Source organism: Xyrauchen texanus, chromosome 18 (assembly GCF_025860055.1).
Source record: "Xyrauchen texanus isolate HMW12.3.18 chromosome 18, RBS_HiC_50CHRs, whole genome shotgun sequence".
NCBI lineage: Eukaryota > Metazoa > Chordata > Actinopteri > Cypriniformes > Catostomidae > Xyrauchen > Xyrauchen texanus.
Window position 1 is genome coordinate 33,879,603 of NC_068293.1, and position 13,460 is coordinate 33,893,062.

The window sequence follows — 13,460 nt, forward strand, 5'->3', positions numbered from 1 at the left end:
AATACTGTCTACAAAAATAAGCTTTTTATTTTGAATGTAGCTAGACAACAAGTTGCTAGATATGGACTACAACGGTTTTCCATTTAGTCAGGCATGTACATGCTTGTGGTAGTTGTAGTCCTTATTTAGCAACTTGTTAACAACATCATTTTAGAACAGAGCAGCTTCAAAATTCACATTAGAGGTATGACTGTGTGTCATTTATGTTGTAGAATAAAATGTATCTTCAAGTAATGTTTACCACAGACCTTAATTTACTCATAAATTGAAAAACCCCATCACATCAAAATACATCGGAAATTCCTGAGGGAACACATGGCAAACTAGCCTTCCGGGTTCAACTACAAATTGACGTCATGGCTGAAAATTGTAGACAAATGACTATTTTACTATTTTACAACAAAACAAAAAGACTATTGTACTCTTAGCACAAGAGAAAATACTGTATGTTAGCATTTAGATCCAATTTCATTCAGCCTGCCAAGCAAATCCCTAAATATACAAATGGGAGTGTGTGATAAACCGGATATTGGATATAAAAATAAGCCAATTTGAAAATGCTTACCTTTCACTCTATGGGAGACAGCTGGGTGACCTAGATTGATGGAGTGTGAGACAGACTGGGAAAGTACGAATTGGCTCAGGTTAGACCGGGTTGGCATCAAGGTTTATTATCTTTTACAATGTACAATATACAAAAATATAGAGTACCAAAAATTCACAGTGTCTAAAAGGCAGTGATTACAGTCTACATCGCATATCTAACCACCAGGTCAGTTGCATAGAAGGGCACCAAGCCTTGCAGGGATGGAGCGCCTCATTGCGTCATCTGGCTTCATGCCTGTTCAATAGCAGAGATACTCCTTTCAAAACCCAACTCATGCAAAGCAGCCACGCTTGACCAACATATTCTCTCTGGGCAGGCACATTTAATTTTATTTGACTTTTAACTTTGAATATGAGCTTTGAGTCTCGACCTGTTCTTGATTTCAGCTTTGCCAGCTCAAGTGCATGCTGTCACTAAAACAAAAGGTGAGCATAATAAGAAATTCATTAAAACTTTAGAAAGAATGCAAAATAGAAGAATTTTCACTAGTCTTAGTGTTTTTGGACCCCACTGTGGAAATCAACTAAAATTGCACTAAGCATGGAGTCCAGTAGCATATATTTCAAATAGTAATTAATTTGAGTTTTTATGGATTATTATGATCATTATATGGAAGTGCCTCAATTAATGTTAGATTTTAACATCGGAACCAAGTGTCATGTGAAGTGTAACACATTTAATAATTTACAACTCATATGAATTATGGGGTTGGGGGGTTGTTCTAGCTGTTCTCAACTAACAGTTTTGTAGGGACTCTAATGAAGAATTTTCAATGTTAACAATCAGGGTTGGTCTACAAGCCGGTTCTCTCCATTGCAGTAAAATTATGAAAACTTCTTACGAAAAGCTGAAAGGCTCCATCCCCACACAGTCTCCATGGTTGGTAATATTTACACAGCTGCTGCACATATTATTTTACATCTATAAGGCTTTAAAAAAAACAGTGTTAACTTTACAATATACATTATACTAACTTTTGCGTGTTGTTACTTTTTCGCGGTGGGGCATCACTTATGTACAACCTATGTACTCATGCCAAGCTGAAAGCATGGCTGGCTTAGCATTCATTAAACAAGCATGATAAAAAAAAAGCTTTAATTTACTTTTTCAATGCCCTTTAGAAACCAAGCATACCATAAATACTATATCCCGATGAGTCGCCATTTCGGAATCACTTTTATTGATAACTACATATGGAATATGAAGAATTGCTTCTGGAATGTGTGATTGATGCTGATGGGAGACATTCTGAGTGGAACACAAAAGGACTGAAAGCCACAGTCACCATTCACTTTCATTGTATAGAAAAAAGATGCAATGAAAGTGAATGGTGACTGAGGCCAACATTCTGCCAGACATCTCCTTTTGTGTGGGTGGATGAGTAAATAATACAGTATTTTCATTTTTAGGTAAACTATTCCTTTAAGCACATGGTGCTGCACACATTATTGTTCAGAATTATCATATTGTTCGAAATGACAAAGACAGGGATCCATCGATCTTGCTGCAATTTGACTCTTCTGGCAATTTTATGAATATATGATGCTTCATATAATGGAGTATGAATCCCCCCATATTTCTGATAAATGCAGTGTTAGTTAGGAATACACCATCTGGAAACAGTGGAAAATAATATATGAAGTGATCGAAACCTTTTCATATTCAGTATTCAGCACTGTCAACGTTTGAACTCATATCTTAAATAAACTCTATTGTCCAACTATCCAACAGCATTTGTCAAAACAACAGCCAAATAATTCCCTCTTTAAAATAACCATAGAAAACAAGTACCAAGCTATCAGCATTACCTAAATTGTTCTTCATTATAAAATATAGTCCGTCTGGGTTTGAATCCAGTCATATTTAATATGACCACCAAGACATACAGTTGCTTCGTAGAACATTTTTGCTTTAGACCTAAGCATTTTCCATGTCGATGCAATATTTCTCAATTTCCATGCAATCGCAGGTAAAAATTTTTTTAAAAGAAATGGCATTTTCTAGTTTTGACCATTCTTTTTGTATTACAATTTTGCGTGCTATGCGTCAACTGAAAGCTATTTATCCATTCTGGAAAGAGTCCATTCTGAAAGATCCCAAAGGTTCCCCTGTGAAGCACAGTACAATAACATTCCTAAAGAGCCTATTTTTAAGCTCTTTTTTGTTGCAGCTTGGTTACAGACTTGTTCCGAATTATCCACTTAGGAGATGCATTGATTTTGGACTCGTCCTCTTGTGAATTCTCCTCAGAAAGTTGTATAGGTGTTTCTTTAAAGGTTAGAAGTCAGTGGGAAATCCTTTGATTTGCATCCAAAGGTATGACAACTCTGCAGTTCCAACCAAACCTAATAATGTCAGCATCGATTGCTCTCATTGTCTGGTTTTCATCTATTTTGAACAGAAGAGAAGGCAGCCACTGTGTGCCAAAGTACATTCCTGTAATAGATATTATTGGAGTGGTATGTGATTTCAGTAAAAGAAGTCAGACAAGAGCCAGAGCAGTTTTGGCTTCCCACCTGAAGCATCAGCAGAACATCCTTCCAGTTACTGGAGATCTGCAAAGATCAATCAAGATAGCAATGCAACAAAGTCTGTGTAGCTACACAATTATTGTTCATTCTTTTAGAAAGTGCCATTTAAAAACACTGGTCTTCATCAAACACCATAAGGCATGACTTAGGTGACATGGTCCTCTGGGGAGAGAGTAGGGGAAAAATCAGTTGGAATGTTGGAGAAAAGCATCAGACTTTTTCCTCATCACTCAGGTGCAGAGAGTGTGTGTGTGGGTGGGGAAAATGAAGGGTTTAGGAGGTGATGTCCGGAGCAGCCTTGTCACCATGGCGATAAAGCTATGTATTAGATACGTGTCTCAGCTGTTGCTGTTGTGGTTATAGGTTCTGCACGGAGACGGGGAGGAGTCAGGGCGGAAGTCATATTTTCCCAGCGCTGTGGGGTAGTATGTGGTGGTGTACACGTTTGTCTGTTGAAGTGGGGAAGGGAAGTAGTTGGTCCTCTCATCTGGCAACAAATTGTTCTTATTCAGAGTCTATAGATAAGAAATAAGAAAGTGAAATGAAAAAGACTGACCTCCAAGCACACTGTCTCAAAACCTTTCATGACCTTGAGAACTACAAAGAACAGAATATGAGAAAGTTGGAAGCATTCAAATAGATCTCACACCTTCAGGAAACATGAAACACATCAGGTTCACATCTGTTACCTCAGAATGCATTCATTTAAGGAACTATCATATAGTAGCCACAAATGCTGTCAATTAAACTTAACGTAATTTACACCTGGAATATTGCTTTAATAGAATCTTGGAGAAAATGCGAAGCTATCTCAGATATCTTTTTAATCATCCTGGTGGTGGATCTCTGGTTACAAAGCAGATCAATCACGGCTGTTGTGGTCTGCATAAGACACGACGCATAGTTTTTGGAGATGTGCGCATCGGGCTAGGTAACTGCCGTAGCAACATACAGTAGAGCCTAGTAGAGTGTATGTGTGTGTGTGTGTGTGTGTGTGTGTGTGTGTGTGTGTGTGTGTGTGTGTGTGTGTGTGTGAAATGTACAGCTCCTGAGAAAAAAAGAATCTGTCTAACTCTAAAAACAGCTGCAGCTGTGACTGTTGGAGTGAAGGTATGAGTACAAGATTGATTTGACTCACTCTGGCCAAGAGCTGCTGAGCAACAATTTTAGTTTTCAATGCCTGCCAAACAATAGCACTCCACAGGGTGTGAGATCTCCATTTTCAGTTCAAACAAGACAGATGAAAAATGCTTTTTTATCCAAGTGTCATTGAGTGTCAGTGAAGGGAATGTTTGTCTGCTGTTAAGATAGCAAATTACATTTTCCTGACTGTGGAATCTTTTGATAAAAAGAGTCGAGGTATCACACAGCTTCCATCTCTGGCCTGTGTGGAATCAGAATATTCATAGTGATTACGGTGTGGCTCTCAACGGATGCTTCTTCAAACACCCATCAGTCAGAGACCCTCTATCCGACACAATTCATATCACATAGCCGTCTGTGGACTGATGTGCCTTGGGATCAAGGGCTAAAGGATTTATCAAATATTCACAATATGATTTTGCTGGAGATATGAAATTAAGCAACACAGTGAGCAGTGCGATGGTTTTACTTTTAATGCATTGGTACCAATATACTGACGGCTTATATATTATTGGCGGATAAATGAAAATAAATAATAATAATTATACGATTATCGCTATTTTGTTTACATTTTTAATTAATTAGCTATGATTAAATGCAAATAAAAGTACCGGTATCGGCCATGATGAGTTGTGAATTTATCGGTTACCGTTATCGACCCAGGAATTTCATATCGGTGAATAACACATTTCTAGGTTTCCTAAAGAGCATGTCATTAGAACGGTTTCCATTTCAAGTTTTGCAATCTATTCTTGCCGACAATTGCTGCTTGACTGAAGTGATGGTTCCTCTAATTTAAAAAAATGGCTTTTTAAGCCATTTCAGTGAAAATACATTAATGGAGATATATATTGAAAAAAGTCTAACTGATGAAAAATATCAAGATATATATATATATATATATATATATATATATATATATATATATATATATATATTTATCTCTATCTTTATTTTTTGTATTTATTTTTTTTAAATCGCCCAGCCCTATTGGGAACCCACCGATACAGGCTTGAACAACAGCCTTTTGCGGTGGCCACTTTTTTCTTGAACAGATCCACTCACACTGCCTGAGTCCTGATTCTTGTAATGAGTTTAGAGTGAGTAGTGGGCATGCAGAAGATCGATTGAAAATGTGGCAAAAGGCTTGCGCAGGTGTCACCGCAAGGACATGAGGTGGAGGAAGAGCGAGCCAAGCCAAACTAATTGGATGAGCTCGACGATCAGTCACAAGCAGCTGTGGGAGGCCGCTGAGCGGCTGCTGCTTAAACAGGCTAATGGAGCCCATTAATAAAGACATGTATGCCATGAACTGCAAGCAGCCAGAAGCGGCGGCTAAACAAGCAGCAACAGGGAGAGGGAAACCAGCGGTAATCTCCAAACTATCAGTTATCCAGTGCTGCTCATTTTGGACATAACAAAAGGGTCTTTGCTCACAAAGTGTGGTTTCTCAACTGCTTACAACTTTTTCTGCTCTTTGAATGTTTTTTTCACTAGCTCGTCTGTCATTTACATTGTTATTTGTGGTAAAACCAACTGTATGCATATGCTCATTAGTCATATGACTAGAATAGCCTCTGCGAGCTGATGGAATGCATTTAGGACTTATACAGGAGTTCATCTGAACACACATTGTTTGCATCTTGATTTTAACATTCAAAAATTGGCCCCCCTTCACTTCCATTGTAATACTATCACTGTAACCCAGATTGTTGCTAAGAAAAGGAGGGACAAGTCAAAATACATTTTTGTGGTAAGTAACATTTTGCCACAAATTCTGTCAATTGAGTATTGAACTGGTATTGAATCCCTAATATTCCTTTAAAGAGAGCTGTTAAAATATGACCCTGAGAGAATGATGGAGTTCACCCACTGAAGTGGATGCGACAAACAGGGTGGAATCACTGACCTTGAACTCCATAGGTGTGTATTTCTCATTCTTTGGTGTGGTGTTGCCCTTGTAGTTGAGGTGGTTGGGAGTGGTGGGGTGGATGACGGCAGACTCCTGCGAGGGCTTGTGGAACCGCTGGCAGTACACATACACTAGGAAGGACAGCAGACCCGCACCCAGGAAACATGACACGCCAGTAGCTATCAGGTGCAGGAGAGTGAACCCTGATGCAACAAGAGAAGCCAGAGTTACAGTACCAATTTGTCTGTAAATTACTGTAATATGTTGTCACTCTCAGCAAGACCTTTGACTAAATTAGCTTTTTTGAATAATGAGAAAGAGTCATCCTTGTCAGTGGAACCGGAATGATTTGGCACCATTGCGTCCTTCATCATTAGCTCTACATGTCCGTAGCCATCATCCAGCAGAAGGCAGGTGCTAGAGAGTGTCTGGCTGAATGATGCAGTACCCAGGGACAGTGCTGTGATTAGCTAGACAGTGTGATGGACCAGGCGTCCTGCTGCCTGACCCGTAATGAGTGTGAATTGTGACTGAATACAGTGAACGTCATACTCCCATACTGCACTGCTCTAATTGGACAGTGCTCTCTCAAAGGACCACACTGATAAAATCAGTATTATTCTCTTGTTTTCCAGAAAAATATCTAAACATCCTTAAAACAAAACACATTTAATTGAAAGCAAATCACATAAGATAATAAAGCTGTTTTTTGTAATTTTTTGATGTTACAATACTTTTTCCTATCCCAGGTAAGTATTTAGAGTCAATTATAAGCCATACGTAAATTCATTGTACCAAAATGTATACATTGTGGCTCTGTGGTGCCATCAAGACATTGCTGTTTGTTTGAGCATTCAGACTCCAACATCCACTAAGTTGGGGGAGAGAGAGAGAGAGAGAGAGAGAGAGAGAGAGAGAGAGAGCGCAACTTAAACATTATATGCCTTTTTGTGGGTTTGCTTACATTTGAATTTTTGACAGTTGGAAAAACATGTTTTATGTAAAGTAGCTATTTGTACGTTAATATTTGTGACATTAAAAGTACGTTTTTACGTTTGAATAGACACTAAAACGTACAATATGGAAATTTGAAAGCATCTAAAACTTTAAATGATTTTAATGATCCCTCAGCAGGCCCTGGATTCAAACTCATGACTCTAGGGGTGGTAGTCAGTGTCAATACTTGCTCAGCTACCCAGGCCTCCCTGGAGTCTGAGATCATTGAATAAAAGGCTTGAATTTGGGTCTGTTTTTCACAGAAAGCAGTCTAAAGATTTGGATTATAGCTAACAAAATGTATGGATTCATTTATTATTGTTTTATGGTGCTTTTTGTGGTTTATTTAGTTTTTTGGCATATTCTGAAAACTCCTTTTGTGTCCCATGGCAAACAAAAATAAAATGTTATGTTTAATAAATGATTAAACAATTATTTTTTCATTATTTTTAACATTTTAAAGTTTAGTCTTTGTTAAAGTGATTTAATCCTTTAAAACATTGTATAGGGCAGCAGAACTGAAAGGAACTGTTAAAATGTCATATTATAATGTCAACTGCATTCAATATATGTGATGGCATTTAACTAATCTCATTGATAATACATGAAATGTATTTAACTGATTAAGTCATCGATTCAAACAGCACACAAACATTTCTATACATTTCTATAGGTGTTAATATGTCAAATGATGAGGTTTACATGCAGTCAATATGTCAATATTGTACGTTTCGGTGCACGTTTGCTAGAACCACACTTTACGTAAATGTACATACGAGTTCTCATGAGATCACATTAGAAGTCACATTCAAGTCTGATGATGTAGTTTTAAAAGTTCTAAACAAATTTGTCACTCATTATTTTCACAAGCAAATGAGCTTCCTATTCACCGCAAATGTTTGGCAGAAGTTTGTATCTCTTAACTGGAAGTGGTGAACCTGCAGCAAACCTTTGGTGACAATGAAGAGTTTGCCACAAAGCACATTTGCATGTGACAATAATGAGTGGCAAATTTACAGCAAGTCTGCAACAACTCTAGATTTGTTTTTAAGGGAGGTGTTAGATATAGAAATGTTGGTCTTGTTTTAGTGTCAATTTATTTTTCTTACCCCATTGGCACACAGCTTTTAATTTTTTTTTTTAATATTTTGTGATGTTTATGCTTAAAACAAACAAACAAACAAAACAATTTGCTAACTTTTTTACAATTTTACATTTCAAGTACATTCACCTTGTCTAAAGGATGTTTCGATATTTTTTACTGGGAAACAAGACCAAAAAACTGATAAAGAACTTTAATTAAAAACATGTTTTTTTGCAGTTCACCACTGCTAGAGCGTGACCATGGTAATTCAGACTGCCACTTGGAGGAGCACCAAGCTGGCACTGAGGAACCATATCTGAGGACAGCCATTGCCTGGTGTGGCATGGATCTGCAACCTAAAGAGCACCACTGTGCCCCCTCATGTATATTTCATCTGAAGGTGTGTGCAGTGGAACGGGAGCAACGCTGCATGGGGGAGCGGCAGACGCTGCAGGGCACAATGCATGAAAAACCATGTCAACTGAAGATCAACGGTTTCAACCATGGAGATTACCTACTTCTACCTCATACCTCACCTCTACTCTCTCCCATCACCCCATACTGGCTCTTTATGCGTTTAGCGCACCTGAAGCAATTCCAGTTCTTCCTGAGTTGTGGATGAAAAGGAGCTGACGTGAAACAATAAACAAGCAGCATATCGCTACATGTCTTCATGCAATCACAAGAGTGCACATGCGTAAGCGCACACAAGCATGCATCCACAGATCTGCCATAAACATGTTAAAAACACATTGGGGTTTCATCACCAGCAAACGCAGCTGTCAAGGCACTTACCCCCACACTGCTGGTCCTTGTCATAGCTAGACGCTGGGAGAATTGCTGTGGACAGAAAAGATACATAGTTAGGAATTGTTATAAATTAGAGTCAAAACCTAAATCACTGCCCACCTTATCACACTCCGCTCTCAACTCTGTGGAACTGAGGCAATGTAAAGAGCTGTTGATCAGAACAGTGAGTAGATGGTCTCCTGTTTTATCCCTTAGGGATCTGCAGGGCAGGAGTGAATGATAAATTACAGGAAATGACACCAACGTATGTAGGCTGAGGTGCATGAAAGTGATAAAAATGATTACTGCCTTGCTTCCATTAAGTACTCAATACCCAGAGTAAAAAAAAAAAAGAATTATTTAATACCAGTCAAAGTTAACATGTTATCATTAAAAACAGGGGCATGGTAGGGCAGTGTATGCAGCTGCCCTAGGGCCTACGGTGACAGGGGGCCCACGATAGTTGACCAAAAGGAACCATAAAAATGTCTGCAGGCCTGACAGGTGATGAAAAATGGTCGAGGATTCCCAAGGAAGAGGCCCGAAAGGTTTTTGCTCTTGGGCCCATAAGATCCAATTTACACCACTGCTCAAGGCCATCTAGTTGTAAAAGGTTTCACATTTTATACAGTACTAAAAACTCTAATTTATTCATGGTAATTTTTTTATTTTAGTTCATTTTGGAGTAACACAAATGCATGTTAGTGTAGTTTCAGTTTTTCCCAATAAGGTTAATTTTTTTATTCATTAAAGGAAACGTTTCAATGTAGTTTTTGTCAATGATCATAACACTGTTTAGAGTAAATATTCCATTTTGGTTGAAGATAATGCATTTCAATAGGAATGGCATTTCTCACAGCTGCAATATTAGTTTAAGGTGCTCCAATACCACCCCTATTCTAGCTTTTAAGGCTCTATCTCAAATCTCTACAAAGAGTGTAGATGGACGCAGAGGGGGAGGGTGGAATGTTTTGATTGAGATGCACAATTCTCCTTGATCTCCTCATCATCTGAGACACCTTAGGATTTGGAGCCCGTTTCCCAAAATGAGAGATATTGGATGTGAGACTGCCTTGTGGCATAACATTAATATTAATTAGAGTGCCTGATTCACTTGGTATTCTGTTCCGATAACTCGTGTTCTTGCAGGCTGGGAGCATTCAGTTCTTCACTTTAAACACTTCACCTCCACCATCCGGAGTAATGAATAACTGCCAGTATACATATTACATTCAATCTATTAAAACAACAGCAGGTTTGACGGGGTTTAAAAGTGCATGTTTATTTAATAATAGAAACATTGCAACTGGGAAATACTTTGCTTCATGATGGAATAGTCAGACAGGGAATGAATATATATATACAGAATGTGTGCAAGTGTTTGAATGGGAGTTCACACATACAGCAATCTGCAGTGACAAAGCGACCTGAAGTTATTGATTTTCAATGATGGTTTCCAGCTACATGAGCGACACAGTTTGTCGCACATTGGCTATGTGATGTAGGCATGTCTAGCGAAATGTTTACATTTATGCAAATGAGCAGTGATGCAGCGACAACCAATAGGTGCGAGGTACTTGATCCGACACCTGTGAGATACTGTAGTTGATTGTAGCAAAGACTGAGAAAAAGGTGCTGTGAGTGATTTCACAGTACTGTCTAATTTTTCTTTGCCCACATAGAGGATATAATAAAAGTGATGCATTGAAAATCATGTCAGAAATGTTGGCATTCTGAGAGTTTGATTCATGCTTGGATTATTATTCATCATCTTAATGATAAAATGTATTATGCATTGATGCAATTTAAATGCAAAGACTTTTCCCTGCATAATGTAAATTTTTCAGAGTAGGAAAACAAGACTTCTGTCAAAATAAAACAACATCTTATTTTTACTGACTATACTCTATATTCTATATCTGACTATATCTCAAAAGTTATGGCCAGTTACACAGCACAGTAAATAAGGTTAGGGCATATACCAGCAGAAACGTCTACCATCAACCGGTACAGTTGCTGTTTGTGTGAACAAGCCATGAGAGTGTGTGTCTACATAGCTCTTTCTCACCTGGGATCTCATTGCAGTCTCGGTGTTGAGTGCTGTTTCCCAAACATGGCGTGGCTTGAACCCCACACTTTCGACTGCGTAGCTGCAGGCCAGAGTCATCACATTCAGACCACACTGACCAGGCCATCCACCCACCTGCACACAGAAACGGTCACAAACACAAACTAATCTGAACTGCCGACTCAACGGCCCACCCATGCACATGAAACAAACACCACAATTAAACACACGGGGAGGCAAATATAATCACAGCCTCGCAAATGAGACACTTTCAGAGCAAGTGTACCAAGAATTTCACTTTGATTCAAAATGTATTTGTTTGCTGGGAAAATCTAATCTACAAACGTGCCAATTCCTTTTCATGTTTCAGCTTTTTAGATGCTTGTCTAGACCATATTCAATCTTACAGTTTTCTCAGAGCATAACAAGAATTTTTCACTCATAAAGGGTCCCGACAGGCACCGAATGCGAGTCGAAGATCCAAAAGACTTTATTATCAGTAGCAACAAGTCCCAGTGCATATCATGCCATATTGGAAATTTATGTAAGGCAGTCGAAACAACTGTTACATCTATCTTGATTTATTTTACTTAAGCAACTTCTGGCTCAACCAATGGCGTCACTTTGGGGTGGGACTACAGGTATCCGTTTGTCTGAATTGTAGTAGACAAGAGGCTGAGCAGAAGTGTTTAAAAACAATCATAACAACAATTCGCGTATATTTGAACTGCCTGGCGTTCCATAGTGCATTCACGCGTTTGACGCAAATTCGCGTCTGCCGCCCGAGTTGAAAAATCTGAACTTTGGCGTCAATTCGCGCCGCGTTAACCAATCAGGAGCCTAGCTGCCTGCTGTCACTCAGGAGGTAAAGTGACGTAAACTCCCGCTCGGAATCTTTCATTCCAAAATCACTGACAGCTAACTTATGGAGGAAAAATTAATTCTTGCTGTAAGCAGTCACCCAGAATTGTACGATTCCACTTCATATTTTTACAGAGACAGGAACAAAAAGGACCTCGCTTGGAAGAGGGTCAGTGAGGAGATTGGGCAACCTGGTAAGTTGTAAATATAAATTAATCTTTAATATTTGTCCACTTCTTTACGATAGAAATGCTACAGTCACTGTAATTTCTTGAACAAGAACATGTGGACATCAAAACATGCAAACTCAGAGCGACGGTTTACAGTTTTATTGAAATTGCGGGACAACAGGCCATCAAACTGGGCGCGGGACAAGCGGAAGTACCGCTGAAAGCGGCCGTCATCCAGGCGCAGCTCCTGGAGCAAATGATGAAATTCGCCGAACTGGGAACGCCTCCGGAGGGTCTGGTGGACCCAAGTACGGTGACGACGACCCATACGCCGCTGTTCTGCTCTCCAGAGCAAATACAGAGCGGTGACTCTCTCCACGAATGCTCGATCAACATCAGCCATCTTGTAAAAAGATGGCCGTCAACGGGTTTTGCCCCCACGGAGTTTCATCGGATTTCGCCTCCGACGCACGTCACGCGCGTAAATTTCGCTTCAAACTTTTGTTTTTTATGCGCGTCAATTTCGCTCTTGACGCGCGAATGGATTCACAGTGGTCAAGCGTATAACTAGACGCGGTAGGCGCGAATTTGACGCGCTATTCGGGTCCGGTGTGAACGCAGCATTAGAGTATTTTTGTCTTATTTTCTGTTAAATAAAAATATCTAAAATTCCTTAAAACAAGAAAAAAATACTTGAGAAGCAGACATAGGACACAAAGTCTTGTTTTCAGAGAAATAAAAAAAAAACTATTGTGGAGGGTTAATGCTTACAACAAGAAATGATATACACTGGCGGCCAAAAAGAAATTGGTACTTTTATTCACCAAAGTGGCATTCATCTGATCATAATGTATAATCAGGACATTAATATCGTGAAAAGGTACTATTGCAAATTGAAAATAATTTTCAGAACGTCTTAAACTACTTCAAAGATTTCTCATAAAAAAAATCCTCCACGTACAAAAATGACAGCTTTGCAGATCCGTGGCATTCTAGCTGTCAGTTTGTTCAGATACTTCCTGCAGCACTTGACATAGAAGTGGCTGTCTTGTCGGGCACTTCTCATGCACCTTACAGTCTAGCTGATCCCAACAAAGCTCGATGGGGTTGAGATCCATAACACTCTTTTCCAATTATCTGTTGTCCGATGTCTGTGTTTCTTTGCCAACTCTAACCTTTTATTTAGATTTTTCTGTTTCAAAAGTGGCTTTTTCTTTGCAATTCTTCCCATAAGTCCCACACCCCTGAGTCTTCTCTTTACTGTTGTAAATGAAACTGGTGTTGAGCGGGTAGGATTCA

At 39.1% G+C, this 13,460-nt stretch overlaps 1 protein-coding gene across 5 annotated transcripts in view; it reads right to left on the reverse strand.

Annotated features, from left to right (window-relative positions):
• Positions 1–533: 533 nt before the first annotated feature.
• Positions 534–13,460, reverse strand: part of LOC127658534 (semaphorin-5B-like) — a 182,561-nt gene continuing 169,634 nt past the window's right edge. For 3 of the 5 annotated variants that reach the window (XM_052147869.1, XM_052147866.1, XM_052147867.1), the window contains 4 exons: positions 11,131–11,265; positions 9,069–9,113; positions 6,191–6,396; positions 535–3,653 (listed from right to left, as the gene is read on the reverse strand). In XM_052147869.1, coding sequence (XP_052003829.1) covers positions 3,477–3,653; positions 6,191–6,396; positions 9,069–9,113; positions 11,131–11,265 — 563 coding nt within the window. In that variant the 3' untranslated portion in view covers positions 535–3,476. Of the gene's footprint in view, positions 3,654–6,190; positions 6,397–9,068; positions 9,114–11,130; positions 11,266–13,460 lie in introns of all 5 variants that reach the window. The other 2 variants (XM_052147870.1, XM_052147871.1) reach the window with 2 other exon arrangements.